The sequence below is a fragment of the Onychostoma macrolepis genome, chromosome 03, assembly GCF_012432095.1.
Source record: "Onychostoma macrolepis isolate SWU-2019 chromosome 03, ASM1243209v1, whole genome shotgun sequence".
NCBI lineage: Eukaryota > Metazoa > Chordata > Actinopteri > Cypriniformes > Cyprinidae > Onychostoma > Onychostoma macrolepis.
Genome location: NC_081157.1, coordinates 42,773,856 through 42,792,121, shown reverse-complemented (window position 1 = coordinate 42,792,121; position 18,266 = coordinate 42,773,856). Strand labels below are relative to the sequence as shown.

At 37.3% G+C, this 18,266-nt stretch overlaps 1 protein-coding gene across 1 annotated transcript in view; it reads right to left on the bottom strand.

Moving 5' to 3' along the window:
* LOC131535559 (protein TANC2-like) overlaps positions 1-18,266 on the bottom strand; it is a 139,028-nt gene that overhangs the window by 7,324 nt on the left and 113,438 nt on the right. The window contains exons 6-8 of the mRNA XM_058768244.1: positions 6,293-6,441; positions 857-1,046; positions 485-736 (exon numbers count right to left, since the gene is read on the bottom strand). Coding sequence (XP_058624227.1) covers positions 485-736; positions 857-1,046; positions 6,293-6,441 — 591 coding nt within the window. The remainder of the gene's footprint in view (positions 1-484; positions 737-856; positions 1,047-6,292; positions 6,442-18,266) is intronic.

Below are 18,266 nucleotides of genomic sequence, written 5' to 3'. Positions count from 1 at the left end.
ACATTACATTACATTATAATTATTTATTTATTTACAATTTGAGAATTGTTATTTACATTAACAATTAAATTATTTATATATTTCTATATTAAATGTATTTCTATATTTAAATTTATATTAGATATTACTATGAATCATTAGCTTTGTACTGTTCTCTGCATAGTGACAAAGTTGTCTATTCAAAAATCTATTCTAACAAGGTGTGTTTCGACTGGCATACTACTAATACTACTAGTACTATTTTGACAGTATGCACATAAATCGCATGCAATTTTTTTAACTATAATTGCCAAAATTTGAAAGTACACACTGGATAACAGTTTACAATGAGACAAATGAACTGTAATCATTATCAAATTGCTTTCAGCATCTTTCTTGACTCATTGACTTGACTGCCAAAAGCTGCAGTCATACAGTATTCTGACATATTCATGCAGTATTTTGAAGATAGCAAATGGAAACACCGACAGGTGTGGAAACTTACCGGCCACAGAGTTGGGGCGGGGCATGAGGTAGAGGGGGATGGAGTGGGCGGAGTGAGAGACGGAATGCTCCAGACTCCTCTCTGGGATTTTGTTGAGGCTGTATGTGGAAGCGGCCATGTTTTCATCCACCCGATAAAGAAAGGAGTCTGCACCCATTGACTTCTGCGCCTGCCAGAGTTTGAGGCTGCCCCGTGAGCCCTCACTGTGTTTTCCTCCATGCTCGGCATTCTCTGAGTAACTCGTGAGCGTTGCTGCAAGAAAGCAATGGGAGATTTGAAACAGGGACATTTTTGAACGGTAATTTTTGTATATGTACATCAATGATTAGCATTTTTTTCTGTTCCTAAAACAAGCCACAGAATGTCTCTGACCTATAATGCCACTGTCTCGGCTCTCCAGGGTGGAGGTGGGACTCGTGATGGATCCGTAAGCACAGTCTCTGGTGCCCATGTTACCCGGGGCTCCAGCGGGTAACGTGGAGCAGGGGCTGCCAGGAGGGGGCGACGCTGTGCTGCTAGCTAAGCTGGAGCATGGGCTGATCCTCTGGGTCATGGAGATGCCCTGAACATCAGAAGGAGGAGAATTTCATCCTTGAAATTTCAGTTACAGAATTACAGTAACTCCAACAGAATGACAAGCAATGAAGGAAAACGACAATTGTTACTTGGTTTCTACACTGAACAAAATTATAAACGCAACACTTTTGTTTTTGCCCCCATTTTTCATGAGCTGAACTCAAAGATCTAAGACTTTTGCTATGTACACAAAAGGCCTAATTCTCTCAAATATTGTTCACAAATCTGTCTAAATCTGTGTTAGTGAGCCCTTTCTCCATCTACCTTACAGGTGTGGCATATCAAGATGCTGATTAGACAGCATGATTATAGCACAGGTGTGAGTTGATCAGGTTGTTGATTGTGGCCTGTGGAATGTTGGTCCACTCCTCTTCAATGGCTGTGTGAAGTTGCTGGATATTGGCAGGAACTGGAACGCGCTGTCGTATACGCCGATCCAGAGCATCCCAAACATGCTCAATGGGTGACATGTCCGGTGAGTATGCTGGCCATACAAGAACTGGGATGCTTTCAGCTTGCAGGAATTGTGTACAGATCCTTGCAACATGGGGCCGTGCATTATCATGCTGCAACATGAGGTGATGGTCGTGGATGAATGGCACAACAAAGGGTCTCAGGATCTCGTCACGTTATCTCTGTGCATTCAAAATGCCATCAATAAAATGCACCCGTGTTCGTTGTCCATAACATATGCCTGCCCATACCATAACCCCATTGCCACCATGGGCCACTCGATCCACAACGTTGACATCAGCAAACCGCTCACCCACACAACGCCATACACGCTGTTTGCCATCTGCCCTGTACAGTGAAAAGCGGGATTCATCCGTGAAGAGAACACCTCTCCAAAGTACCAGACGCCATCGAATGTGAGCATTTGCCCACTCAAGTCAAATGCTCAAGTCAAGCCCACTCAAGGTCCTGGGCTGGTGTGGTTACACGTGGTCTGTGGTTGTGAGGCGGGTTGGATGTACTGCCAAATTCTCTGAAACGCCTTTGGAGACGGCTTATGGTAGAGAAATGAACATTCAATTCACGGGCAACAGCTCTGGTGGACATTCCTGCAGTCAGCATGCCAATTGCACGCTCCCTCAAAACTTGCGACATCTGTGGCATTGTGCTGTGTGATAAAACTGCACATTTTAGAGTGGCCTTTTATTGTGGCCAGCCTAAGGCACACCTGTGCAATAATCATGCTGTCCAATCAGCATCTTGATATGCCACACCTGTGAGGTGGATGGAGTATCTCGGCAAAGGAGAAGTGCTCACTAACACAGATTTAGACAGATTTGTGAACAATATTTGAGAGAAATAGGCCTTTTGTGTACATAGAAAAAGAGTTCAGCTCATGAAAAATAGGGGCAAAAACAAAAGTGTTACGTTTATAATTTTGTTCAGTGTAATTTGTAGCTCTGGCTTGTCAGTCCAAAGTGAAATCTCATTGGTTCAAAATCGTGCTCCAAGTTGTATTACAAATGTGGTCAGCCCTGAACTATACCTCATAACTATATGTGAGATCAACAGAAAGATCAATAAATAAACCTTTATTATTATTAACTTTTATTTATATATTTATTTATTTATATGATTTTTATTATTCATTTTAATCACTATTATTATTATTATTAGTAGTAGTAGTAGAAGAAGTAGTATATTATTATTATTATTATTATTATTATTATTATTATTATTATTATTAGTAGTAGTAGTAGTAGTAGTAGTAGTAGTATATTACTATTATTATACATTTTCTTATTATAATAAAATATATTATGATATTATATTATATTATTATGATGAAATTATAAGGGGAATATAATAAATTATAACATGGCAAATAATAATAATAATTATAATAATTATAATTATTATTATGATTATTATTACTACCACTACTACTACTACTACTACTACTATTATTATTATTATTATAATTTATTATAATAACTTCTATCATTATTTTTATAATTATTATTTATTTATAGGATTTTTATTAGTCATATTATTTTTATTATTATTATTCATATTATTATTATTATTATGTTGAGGAATAACAGATAGAAAAACAATGGTCATAGTCATATGCAAAGGATATTGCATGATTTTCTAAAAATATAAACACTAACAGAACAAATTTGTTTCACTTGTAAAACCACTTGAACTTGCATTGTTCCATTCAATTCAATATGACAATTTACATAAGAATAATTGTACAAACAATTGATATTTACATGCTTATGTTTCATGAAGGAGGCCTAATGTTCACTCATTGTTACACTGCAGAACTGTAGCATACTGAAGGATTTTTTTTTGCTAGATCAGTGCACCACTGCATATACAGTATATGAGGATCCTATTCCAGAAAAGCAGCACCATTGAATGACTTTCACACATAAAAATGCCCACAGAAGTGGAAATCTGCTGACTGGTATTTAATGATAGTGCTGTCCCATATTTCTGCTGAGGACTGCACACTCATGTGGAATTATCTCTTTTTATGGCCTGGGCTGACTTAAACAATTTTTCCACTGTGACTCAATATTATGTAATTTAATACAATGTTATTGGCTTTATGGTATATGACTGAGAGAACTTTGATTTTTCAACTCTTAACCAAATGGAAAGAGGAGAGAAATTAGTGTATTATTATGGCATGCTGCGGTCGGCGACAAGACATGAGTTACAAAACCCCACCAAGATGGTGGATCATTTTACCCAGTGAGAAGAGAGAGTGAGAAAGACACAGTGAGAAACATAAACAGACAAAAAGAATGATAATGAAAGAGTTGCAGCAAAAAAAAGTAAAGAGGGAGTAGAAAAGAGACATGGAAAGAATAGGTGGTTAAGCGAGTTCATGTCTGACTCTGGGTCTGCGGTGGAGGCCACATTAATGACTTCATACAGACGGATATGAATTTCAGTCAGTCACTGGTACTTCTGTCCAGAAGTTGTTTTAGATGATACGTTTCTCACAACCAAAAGAGACCAAACTGCAAACCAAGAGGATGTTCTTTCATAAAAACAACAATTTAAGGATAAATTTGCGGATCAGAGCAAGGTTCTGATTTCAAAACTTGGGTTTTATCAAGGTTTAATACTAACACTGAAAAAAAATTAAATAAAACTGGTGTCAAAACAATTTTCAGTCACAGTACAAAGAAACGACAGGCAAAACAGTGGAGTAGAAAGACTAAAACAGTATGTTCTTGTCAAACAAACCTCCAATAATCAAATATATATATATATTTTTTTTACGGTGAAATTGCCCTTCTTTTTCTTTAAATGTGCACTCAGAAATCTTCATTCTTTATGTGTAAAACTGATTTGATGATTTGAGGTGCACTGTAAAACCACCCACATTGGAACATTGACTACGAACGACGGAAAACCCATGAAAAATAATAATACTTCACATTTCTTTTCACTATGAACCAGCAGTGGCTCTAAGTCAGATCTCAGACTCAATAACATCCCAAATATGTCTAAATAGCTCTACACCTTTTTGTCCAATTCAGGGTTCAGTTTGCGTGGGAGAGACTGGCTCGGAATCGGTGTTTCAGAAATTGTGGCCTTTCGGTGACCACACTTGCTTGGCAGGGTCCAGCCTCTAAAATAACTCCGTGGAGGTCTCGAGCAGCTCCGCCCAGCTGTGGACGGCAGGAGCCTTGCCTTGTGCGATACATTCCTGGACTCAAACTATGTGTCGGATCAATGAGGTCGAGCTGAACTCAGAACAATTTAGAGGGAATGAAACACTTCTGATTTTAACCAGTGGAATGTTCGACAGAATCCAACAAGCGCTACATTCAAGAGCTCAAAACGTCATTTTAAAAAATGCAGAGGCTGTGTCCATTTTCAGTCACTGTTAGGAGCTTTTTCAAATAATTGTTTTAATTAGAGTTTAATTGTTAAAGGATTAGCTCACTTCCAGAATAAAAAATTCCTGATAATTTACTCACTCCCGTGTCATCCAAGATGTTCATGTTTCTTTCTTTCTTCAGTCAAAGTTAAGAAATTAAGGTTTTTGAGGAAAACATTGCAGGATTTTTCTTCATATAGTGGACTTCAATGGGGATCAACAGGTTTAAGGTCCAAATTGCAGTTTCAGTGCAACTTCAAAAGGCTCTACACTATCCCAGCCGAGGAATAAATGCCTTATCTAGCAAAAAAATATAAATCGGTCATTTTCTTTAAAAAATTAAATAAAATAAATTTTTACGTGATTACGTAATGTGTGAGGTCGAGCTAGTGCAAGACAAGCATTTGTAGTTAAAAAGTATGTAAATTTGTTTTGTTTTTTTTAGAAAATGACCAACCGTTTCACTAGACAAGGCGTTTATTCCTCGGCTGGGATCGTGTAGAACCATTTGAAGCTTCACTGAAACTGCAGTTTGGACCTTCAACCCATTGATCCCCATTGAAGTCCACTATATGAAGAAAAAACCTAGAATGTTTTCCTCAAGAACCTTAATTTCTTTTCGACTGAAGAAAGAAAGACATGCACATCTTGGATGACAGGGGTGTGTGTAAATGATCAGGAAAATTTTATTCTGGAAGTGAACTAATCCTTTAAATGACATATTATTTGTATTAAAAAAAGTGTTTATATATAAATATAATTATTTAACACATTAAATTAGCTATAATACACATACAAAATTAGTAAATTATTTAATGTATTGACAAATTAAATTAATTAGGATTAAATAATCAGTACAATCAAGCAATTAATTCTATTACAAATATAATCAAATTTTTACAGCGCTAGATTTAATTTCATCTGGCATCATTAATATAATATTGCTGTACAGTATTTTGAATTGAGCACATGTTGGATTCAAGTTTTCTGACTTGAAAGGTTTCTAAGCACTCAAACCCAAAAGCAGATGTTCACTGGAGAATCATGGCTAAGATCAATGTGGACTGTAAACAGAATAGCGGCAGGGGTTTCAGCATCTGCTGTCTGAGACATGCCTAGTTAGACTCGAACTGCACAGATACACCAGCGCAAACTGCTGCTGTTCATCCAAAACCCAGGAACATCTGTCATGATTTAGAGAGCAAGAATATCTGTGTTTCTGAGGCAGGGAGCCGCCCACTGACAAAACCCTGGGCTGCAGACCAGCACCTCCCACCATCACTAGGCCAAAAACTCACTTTAATTATTTTTAAAAGAATAATGAGAGACTGGATGGAGCGAGGGCGGCTGAGAGCACCGAATGTATATCAAACCTGAGGGTCATCTTGTTCCTCCATGCTGTACTGTGCTCCACCAGGCCCTTCGTTCACTTTGTCCCCGAGCAGGAACCCCAGTCGCGTCATCAGTGTGTTGGCGGCCTCGTCTACAGACGGAGGAGGACCCAGATCCTGGCTTTCTTCCCCTGTGAGAGAATAAAAGAGAACAAGAGAGGTAAAGCCATGATTATAAAGTAAAACCCACCTGAAGTTGTGTCCTACAAAGAATTTGCTCCAAACAATGCTGTTGTTGCATAACAGCAGGAAGAGGAATATGATAAAACACAATGATAAATCACACACAAAAAGTATTGTCAATAAGTTTACAATAAGTTGTAAAATTATAATAAAAATAATATATTTATATATAATAAAGTTGTAAAGTTTATAAATATTGATCTTTATTTATATAAATAATATTAACCTGCTAGAATTTCCCTACAGTTAATTATGCCCAGCAGCACTGGTTCCTCAACCATGGCTGCATTTATTAGATTAAAAATTACTGTAAATACAGTAATATTGGAAAAATGATTACAATTTAAAACAACCATTTTCTATTACAATACATATTCAATGCAATTTATTCCACATGATCCTTCAGAAATCATTCTAATATGCTGATTTGCTGCTCAAGAAACATTTCTGATTATTACAAATGTTGAACGTAAAAATGAGAGTTAAGACATTCATAATGTTACAAAAATCATTATGAATGGATTTATACATCTCATTTATTTCGCTTAACTGAAATTAGAATAATTAGGTGTAATCACATATTCAGTATTTTCTAAACCATTCATGCACAGTCATTTTGGTAGGATTTTTTAAAAACTGTAAAACGAAGTGATTTTGGCATTCAGAGAAACTGCTTTCTTTGGCTTCTATTACAACATAGGGATTTTTATGATCCTTGCAATTCCACATTGTCTAATGCATAAAAGTACGACTTGGCCGTCGCTACCACATCCAGACTTTATGTGGTGTCTTTCAAATTTCAGCCTCAAACAGCTCAATTGGAATGAAATTTAGCCATTTCAGCCTTTCAGTTCTGCTCACTGTCAAACATCCCCATCATCAAACATCCTTAAAAACAAAGTGACACAGCAGATAAGGACATGTAAACCAGCCACACTTGCTGTTGTGAATTAGCAGTGAGACAGCAAGACCCCAAAAGACCTAAACTGTAAAACACTAAACCACCTCACAATCCCTATCAACAGGATGTCTGCGTGTCGTAGCGTTTCATAGAAGAAGTGTCTGAGCCTGTGCGTTCATATACACAGTCAAAGGCTGATCGCTAGACTTCAAAAGAAGAGGTGTCCCACGGTGGCTAAATCCACAGTGAGAAGAGCTTTTTCAGGATTAGTTTTTTTCCCATGCCTTTCACCATCAGAACAGAGCCGAAGAGAACCGACTGCAAAACAAACTGAGCCTTTCTCAGAAATACGGGGCGAGTTGCTACACCTCTAAGGCACAGACTCATCTTACTGTCAAACCTGTCCTCAGAGACTGGAAATTTCTCTCAGATAAAGCAAAGCCTCAGGCAGCAGCGGCTCTGCACAGCGGCTACAGTTAGATTGTATAAGTTGCCCTGAAAAGTAACTTTACAAACTGTCTGAAAGAAAAAAAATCTTGGTATAACAGACATCTAATGGGTTCTGAACAAGAAGGATCAACACAATAGATGCTACAGCTAAATATGCTAATTCAGGCAAAGCATGTCAATGGCTGTCTATGTCTCAAAATCTTAAATGAGCTAAAATGAGAATTTCTGGGCAGCATAGGAGCATTTCAATATGCACATTTGGGCATATACACAGCTATTTTACAATAGATTCATATAAAACAGATAATAAATGCTACAGCTAATTATGCTAACTAGCTTGGTAACCATCGTCTATGGCTGTGCCTTCAAACCTCAAGAGCTGATAAATCATGTTGGGCAGTTTTAAACATCTCATTTTAAAGTTTGAATTGCACATACAATGCCCCAAAATACACTTGAGTTACTATTGTTAACAAAAACCAAAACTAAAACATGTGAATTGTGAATTGAAATAAAGCTGAAATAAATTCTAATATAAATAGATAAATATTTTACACCACAGTAAACAAAATTGTAAATGTTGCCTTGGCAAGAAATTGAAATAAAATGCAAGTTGAAGCACTAACGTTACTAAGGGAAATACATGAAAAACTAAAACTGAACTATGACTTAAATAAAAAAACAAAAACAAAACAAAAAACCTAAAGAGCAATAATGAAAAATATAATAAAATAAGAAATACAAAAATATGAAATAAAATCATGATAAAAATTACAAAAGAACACAAAATTACTAAAAATTAAACTAAAATAATAATGAAACCTGAAAAACTCTCTTAAAAATAAAGGCTCCAAAAGGGTGTTTTTGCAGTGATGCCATAGGAGAACCATTTTTGGTTACCAAAAGAACCTTTTAATCCGAGAACACACTACACGACTGTCAGGCCGATTATGAATAGAATTTGGTCTTGAGGACGGATCGTGCCCAGTAGGACACGGTCTGTTCCAGTTGGGCTCAGTCATTGTTTGCAGTCAGCAGAAAAAGTTGTGTGGTGTCTAAAGATTATAATCTTAGAATTCAAGAACCAGTCGTTTTCACAAAGATTTTTTTTTAACATGTTTAATAATTCCAACTGACACCAACGATTGTCTTCTCAATTGTCTTATCTTATATGATTGAAAATTCTTGATTGTTCTTGTCATGATTTATTTCTTGTTTTTCTTTTAATTCAGAAGTTAACACTTCAAATTTAAATAGGTTTCATTTTTTTCTGCAGTCAAAGAAAGTATAGCCTAAATTGTCAGTGATTCTTTCATTTTAAAGATTATCAAGAATTCTTTTACAGTATTTCAATCGACAGTCTAATAAAAGTTACGAAAAAATTGCTTATAGCCCCATCTATAGACTACAAGCTAATTCAACATTTAACTTCTTAAAATTTATGAAGAATATCAGCTTTAGGCTAGGCTAATATAAAGAATGACGAATATACAAACAAAGAATAGCCTACACTGTAAAAAAAATTAAATAAAAAAATAAATAAAAAAAGTTTAAGGCAACCAGCTTCAGCAGAAGAGTTTGCTCAACTTATTTTTGTGGGAGATTCTCAAATTTTTGTTGTATAAACTTAAAAACGACTAGTTGAAAAAACTCAAGTGAAGCTGGTTGCCTTAAAATTTTAAGTTGGCTCAACTTTTTTTTTTTTTACAGTGTAGCCTACTTCAAAACAAGATAAAATGAATACATTCATAAATCTATATATAATATAGATTATATATATATATAGACTAAAATCTGTTCCAGTCGATGGAAACAGTTGTCAAGTGTGTTGAGGTCAGTCTTAGAATGTTTCAGCTAGTTGTGTAGTGTGTCCCCAGCTTTAGTGAACAGTTCTTAAATGAACCATTTTGAAGAACATTTAAAAAATCTAAAGAACTATAAAGAACCTTTTCTGCATTTGAAAGGTTCCATGGATGTTAAAGCTTCTTCATGGAACCATTGATGCCAATAAAGAACCTTTATTTTTAAGAGTGTATAAAAAATAAATAAATATCTAATTCAAAATATTAATAAAACATATAAAAAGTATATAAGTAATATCAAAATAACACTGTGAACGTAGAAGTAAATGGTTTTTCTGAGTTTCAATTTCTTTATTTCAAAATATAATTCAATATTTAGGTACTGTATGAACAGAGCTTACAGTCAACTAAAGTAAAGCTAATGACTCTAATGCAAATGTATTATTTGTTAGATACCAAGAAGGAAAAAATCATACAGGTTTTATAAAAGTGAAGCATTAAAAACAAGCGCATGCCACATTATTCGTTCATTTTTTTCCTGTTAGTTTTTTTGACAAGTTGCGCATTTTGCTTCTGCACATGTCGTTGTCTATGCAGCCACTATTTAAAGCTGTGCAAAGAACAATACTTTTTCCAGACAATATAACAAAGCCTACAAATTGGTTTCCTGTTTTGAATTTTGTGCCTCTGAATTGACACGTGGGAATTCGTTCGGTTGAACACACGCAGTTTCTGGCAATCACTTTTTTTTTTGCAGTCGAAACACAAAAATGTTGTCATGGCAACTATGGATTTTCTAAAGATTGTGCTGAAGCATCTGTCTCCTTCAGTCATCCTCCAACCTAACATTCTTCCATCGCTCCTTGGTTTCCCTGTACCTCCGGCGGGATGTATGTCACTTGTGACAGTGTATAATAAAGTTCAGAAACCCGCTAATGACACCAGCAGCAGCTGAAATAGCACATTGGTGGAAAGATCTATTCATTACAAGCAGAAAGTGGGCAAGGTTTGTTTTTCCTGCGCTCTCTTTTTATTCTTTTGTCCCACAATGTCATCCGTTTCAGAAAATGCTGGTCCTCTTCAGAAGTTCTCTGGCCCACATATGGTAAAAAAAAAACAGAAGGAAAAAATACAAAAAAATATGACCGTTCTGAACTGATGATTCACAAACATGCCAACAATGGCGCTTTGAAGGTAAGCCTGAGGATGCAAGCAAAAGAAAATATTCAAAAACATCCACATATTTGTGGACCACACACGTATCTTAAGGCACAAGCATAAATAATCATATACGCGTACTCATGCATGACAATCTCGCAGCTAAAAAGAGCGCATTAATGCACTTCTGTATGACTGATGATGAGCCATCCGATAATCAGACAGGCCACAGGGGGTGGGAGAAAAAACTGTAAAAAAGGATAAACACAAGGTGATTTATGACCAACAGTTCTGTTTTGGCTGAGATGAGATAGGGATCTTTTCCCAGTCTATTCAGCTTTAAAAACAAAAAAGTTTGACAACTGCCTTCCACACCACCAAGTTCATTCAGAACAGGTAAATAATTACGAAAATGACATAAAAATTGTTCATGAACGCTGTTCTGTAACAAAAATACTAATATTGGAAATAGTAAGTAATATAATTAATTGTAAGAAAGAAAATTATGGTTAAAAAAAAAAGAACAAATGTGTATTATGTAATATTTGTGTGTATGCTAATGTAAGCACCTTGCCAAATAAGGAGAGAATTTTTAAAGCAAATGTAAAAACTTAATTAAAATAAATGTTTAATATAATTTTAATAAAACAATATATAAATGTAAATATTATAAATAATATTTTTATATTTACTAATTAATTAAATAAATAAAATTAAATAATAAAAATAATGTTTATGATTAATATTCATATACGTGATTATTTAATTTAATGAATTAATCAGTACATCATGCAATTAATCTGATTACATTATTTAATCAATCAGCCCTAGTAAATGATAATAAAAATATAAAAAAACAAAACAAAAAAACACTGTAGTGCCCTGAGGTTTCTGTCTGCTATTCATAATGACAAAACCAGTGACGTCACCACAAACCTCAGATGTTTAAGTCGTACGTCTCATCTGTAACACCCCCATAGGAGCTGCTTAAAGTTCCACTCTTTAACTCCTCCACAGAGCAACAAATTCAGCTCCGCTTCCTGTTTCGGACCCCCCTGGGGGAGGAGAGTCCCATGGGAAAACGGGTTGTTTGTGCTTTCAAGAGAGCAAAAAACATCAGCACTGCAGGGGTTTAAACCTCGTCATTCGTCATGTCGTCGCCTCTTGTAAAACCTACAGCGCTGCATCAGTTATAGGAATGAAAATGCTGATTGGTCCAGTGTCAGAGGTTTGACTTACAGCTCTTGCTATGCACTGCTGGGCTTTCAAAATCAGAGGAGAAATCACTGCCGTATAAAAGGCAAGCAATGGCAGACGGCCTTTAACAAAACCACACATGCAAAAAGCTGCTAGCGCAGCAGAGAATGTAACACTCAGCAAAAACAGGGAAAAAATAGAATTGTTGATAATAGCAGGGTTGCAGTTAGCAAGGCAGGGTGCATTTAATCTAATAATTCAAATATTATTCCATTGCCTCTGACACAGGGTTTCCTACACTTGCAAAAGACTGCATACCGCTCCATTAAACTGTGGGGCAGCCAACAGTTGGCCTACTGTGACAGTACTGCAGCTGGACACACTGGAGCTCTTTCTCAAGCATTGCAGGGCTTCCTGGACAACTTTACACTCTAACTAGATTTTATTTGTTTATTTACATTTAAAATATGGTGCAAACCCAGGCAGAAGTTGCTGCTGTGATGCTAGAGTGTTATAAAGAGTTAAGCTATTCTAAGTATTTGTTAGGATGTTTCTATAGATAGGTACAACAATAGATAGAACAACAGACAGACAGACAGAAGAACAGATAGAATGAAAGATAGACAGAACGACAGCTAGAATGACAGAATGTTAGAACTATAGAATGTTGGAATGTTAGAACAACAGAACGATAGGTAGATCGAACAACAGAACGACATTAGATAGATAGAACGATAGATGAAACAGATAGACAGACAGAACGATAGCAAGAATGACAAAACGATAGACAGAACAATAAAACGATAGATAGAACAAAGCGATAGATAGATAGACAGACAGACAGAATGATAGATAGAACAATAAAAAGATAAGATAGAACAATAAAGCGATAGACAGACAGACAGAACAATAGATAGAACAATAAAAGACAGATAGATAGATAGATATAGACAGACAGAACGATAGATAGAACAATAAAAGACAGACAGATAGATAAGATAGATAGATAGATAGATAGATAGAGACAGACAGACAGACAGATAGAGACAGAACGATAGATAGAACAATAAAACGAAAGAACGACAGACAGAGACAGACAGACAGAACGAAAGAACGATAGAATGATAGAACGATAGAACGATAGATAGATCGATCATGAACCACATGATCTGATGCATCACCTATGTCTATAGCACAAATGGTGCGGAATTAGAACTGGGGGTTTAAGAACAGGAGAAAAAAAAAACAGAGAGAAACAAAACGAAAGACAGAGAGGAGACACCAAGCACAATCGGATGGGCTGAATTACTTCTGCCTGCAAGCAATGCCACTCCAAAAAAAAAAGTCCATGTCCGAAAATAACGTCCCAAAGCTGGTTTGAGTTAACCAAGCAAAGCTTCGAGGCTCACAGGGAGGAGAAGACGGCTGCACGATGACAGGGTGGCTGTCTGAACTGGGCGGCACAACTAACAAGCCAAGCACCAAGCTGCGGACCGGCTGTGCTGGCGGTTTAGAAATAGAAGGCACAAGAAAAAAAAGAACAACAAAGGGCCTTGCAAACAAACTCTTGGCTAAATAAATAGGCCAGAGAAAAAGCTGGTCTGTCATTGTGAGACATTTTAAGCATGAAAAATGCAGTGTCAAATGAGTGGAAACACTTGAGTCTGCTTTCCAGAACTGAAGTGGCTGGTTGAGACGGCTAAGCCACACTGGTTTACAGATCATCTTGTACTACACCATGGCACTGAGATTAATCAGATTTCCTTTGTATTACACTACCTATAAAGCCTGTTAACAAGTTTTCTAGCTCCTTTAGCTTCCCAGTCATAAGCCACATTTGATGCTAACAATACACATTTTAGCCATAAACGGACTTGTTTCAGTGCTGCCTGAAACCTGAAAAATGTCCTAAAAACCACACAATTGTAAAATTCTAAAAATGTAACCACGACCTTGTTCAAACAGGCAGCAAAACTGCACTGTCTTTGCCTATAAGACTCAAATCATTTGTTTTCCCCATTTCTGAACATGAGAAACTTACATGAAATCATTCTTTCAGAAGTTGTTTGAAATCTGATTGAAATATTTTTTTAATGAAATGTTTCAGTTTGAGCAATCCAACATAATTATTTTCTTGTAATTTGCTGTCATTAAATGTGCCTGCAGTGACAACAGCAATAAACATTTATTATGCACTGAAAAAATGGCTTCTTAATGATAGTTTAATTAGTCTTTCGACTTTTTTTCCCCATTAATATAATCTAACAGTCTTTAAAGCAAGATACATTTACTTGAGCAACACAGGATAAGATATTAAGACTTGTTTTTAGACAATGTATTTTTAATGAGGTTATTTTTACTTGATTAATAAATGAAAATTTCCTATATGAAACACAAAAGACGACGTTTTGAGAAATGTCAGTGTTTTTTGTTTTTTTTCTTCAATGGTAACCAAATCAGTTCAGCTACCAACATTCTTCAAAATGTCTTTCTCTTTTCCACAGAAGTCTGGTTTAAAAATGACACGATTGTGAGTAAATGATGACCATTAAAACAAATCCAAAGTGTTTTTTTACTAGCAAAAGCACTGAAGTCTGAACTGAAAAAAAGGATAAAATAGGACTGAAAAAAAATGTATTTGCCCTGCAGTGTGAACAAAACCCATGTGACCACAACTAGGTAAGCGGTACCGATGATGACTGCCATCTGAAGGCCACAATGGCGTCAATCAATCATCGCTCTCGCTTCCTTTCCACCAGCTCACACCATTCACACCCCGGTCATGCATACATCTCATCTACTCTGAGATCCCCTCTAATCGAGACAGATTACACCCCAGACGAGTCTCCAGTCCATCTCCATCATTCTAATTGACACTCGGCCTGCGCGGGAGCATCGCGTTTCCATGCATCAAAGCTAAAGAGTCGACACGTGTGTTATTGCCGGATAGAGTAAAAAGTGTTTGACATTCCAGTCGTCTTCTTGAAACGCCAGAATCATCTTTCGTTCAAGACAGCCCTTTCTCCACCTCACCTTTCTCTTCTTTACTGTCCTCATCCTCCTCCTCCTCTTCTTCTTCTTCTTCTTCTTCATCATCATCTTCTTGTTCTTCTTCCTCGTTCTCATCCTCACCTTCCTCATCGTCCTCAACTTCTCCCACCCAAACTTCCTCTCCGTACACCTCCCTCTGTCCATCTCTTCCATCTCCAACGATACCCTGTGCACCTCGGGGACTGGTGCAGCATCCAGTCTGCAGCAGGGACTGATCAGACAGGCTCAGACTGGACGTACAGGCCCGAGACGTGCAGCAGAAGTGAGACATCCATTGCCTGAAAAGCGAAGAGGTCCGACTCTGTCTTGTCGCCCTTAGGCCGGCTCGTCCTGTGCGGTCGTACGGACGCGACCGCTTCCTCCTCTGCCACGTGCATCTGGCCCTAGTCCCGGCACACGCCTTCCTGACCGTCGAAGCGAAATCCATAATCCAAACAAGTGGTTTTCCCTGCTTACAGTTGGGGTCCAGCTCCACAGGAAAACATTGATAAGGGAGAGTCTGATCTGTTCGTTTCAGGGTCCTTGCAGTCGCAAGGACTCGGCGGAAAATGAGCACCCTGCTTCTTTTCTCCTTCAGAACAGTTTGCGGCTGTCAGTGAATGGGGAGGAGAGGACTTCGACGGCGGTTTGGTTGCTCTGCTGAGCTTCAGAGAAACCGCTGGCTCGAGCTTTAACAGGAACCATGAGGAGTCTGAAGAGTCGGAGTCCAAACACCACAAAAGGAGGGAGGGAGGGAGCGAGAGCAGCAAGAAACCACTAAACCCATCGTTCTGTGTTCCCGGCTCAGTGCAGTTAAAAAATGTTGGAAGGGCATGTGTCGCAAGCACACATGCAAGGCCTGCACAAGCAGAGAATGAAAAACATTAAACGAGAGTTTAGGAAAGGGTTAGGCTTACCGGTCCAGAGCATATCCAGGTCAAGAATCCCGGCCAAGCCAGAAGTGACTTTGAGGAAAGCCAGCTTCTGGTTTCCAAAAGAAAAGGTCCCCCTATCCCACTAGAGTGCATGTACAGACTGTAACGTCATTAACATCTTCGGGACCCGAGATAAGAGACGGTCAGGACGACCCCAAAACAAACAGAAGAGAACAAAAGTGACTGGCAGGAGCAAAGCAGAAAAACAGATGGTAGTGCTTAACGAAGTGTGTAAGGCTGGGGGTCGGATTACGCTGTTGTTGGTCACAGGCACGGGGCTGTTTAAACCAAAGGGGCCGGGGTCATCCTCTCTGACCCTTACGGCCCCGAGAGATATATTCTATTGGGGGCGAGGGTGTTTGGTCCAAGTAGGTCACATTTCACTATAACCCCAAAACGCTCAATCATTTCAGTCTTAGATGGTCTCCACTCTAATCAGATATTCAATCCCTGACCACAACTGGCTCTAAAACAGGATTTTATTTATTATTTCAGTCCCACTTTATATTAGGTGGCCTTAACTACTATGTACTTACAACAAAAAAATAAGTACTCTGTACTTATTGTGTTCGTATTGCAAAACACTTCTTTTGAAGCTATTGAGGTGGGATGCGGGTAAGGTTAGGGACAGGTTTGGTGGTCTGGGTAGGTTTAAGGGTGAGTTAAGGTGTATGGGATGGGTCAACATCGTAATAATAAAAATTACTTACCGATATAATTACATGCAGATATTTTTAATACATAAGTACAATATAAAGACATGTATGCACACATTAAATGCATTGTATCAAATTATTAATTTATATGTAAGTACATTGTAGTTAAGGAGAATCAATATAAACCTCTATACTCATCAACACACATTTGTATGCCATACTTTCTTTTTTCAAAACATTGCTGATAAGTGAATGCAAAGCTTTTAACGCACTGCTGACAATTGTGTAAAAAAAGAAAGGGGGTCTGGGTCAGTCAGTCTATTAAGAAATGGAGCATGTACAAAGAACAAATTTACATTCAGGGGATGCTGTCTATTGTTAGAAAATCTACAGCTGCTATGCAGACGCAACACAGAATATAACATCAAAACAATGCAGTGTTTTAAATGCAGATGTGTTGATGTGGTTAAAATGAGGTTTCATACTCTGCCACGTCTCATAGCTTTGATTTAAAATCGCTTCAGAAGAACTGCAAACACATTAAGGGAAAAAAAATGAGGCATGACAACTGTAAAGACAACCGACAAATGCTACTGCTCTTTTTTTCTGAGAATGAACCTACAAAGAAGCTTACAGAGTACTGACTCCTTAACCTACATGACACAACTACAACACTTCCTACTGACTTCCTGTGACAGAAACCCTGAGAGAACACTGAACATGTGGTACAGAGAGAAAGACAAACTTCCCACATTCTCTACAAAAAAAAAAGATAAAACATGCACATTATGGGAACAGTGACACTCTGGCATCTTCTGTGAAACTATCTTGCCAAATCAAGTGTGGGTCTGGACAGTGGGGAACACTTGAGTGTAAATAACCCAAGAAACAACAGCTGAAAACAAGAAGAGAGACAACCCTACTTCCACTGGAGAGGAGAAATCTATATTTAAACATACAAAATTAAGCAGAACACTGGTCTGTTTTTTTTTTTCCTTTTTCAAATGTCTGGACTCTTGGACTTAGAGTGCACTGTTACAGTACATACTTGTCTAACACGTTTTGCAATCATTTATGTGGTAATCCACAGCATTCAACACCTGTTGATAAAGTTGAATGGCTTTGTTGGTCATCATTTACGCACCTTCATGTTGTTCCAAACCTGTACAACTTTCTTTCATCTGTGGAACACAGAAGATATTTTGACGAATGTTTCAAATGTTTTTGCCTTTACAAATAATGTCATTGGGATCAAAAACAACATTTCACCCCACTGACTTTCAGTGAATGGACAAAAAAACACTGAGACGTCTTTTAAAGGAATAGTTCACCCAAAACTGAAAATTCTGAACCAAACAGTTGTTGGTTCCCATTGACTTCCATATGTAGGGGGAAAAAATACTATGGAACATCAACTGTTCAATTACCAGCATTCTTCAAAATATCTTTTTTTAAGTTCAACATAAGAAAGAAACTCATACAGGTTTGGAACAACATGAGAGTCATTTTCATTTTTGGGTGAACTATCCCTTTAAAAGAAAGATTTTGAATGACAGGATGGTCAGTAAATGACTGCAATTTTTATTTTTTGGTAGAACTATAACTCCACATTATAACTCCACGAGATAAATAACCTCAAATATT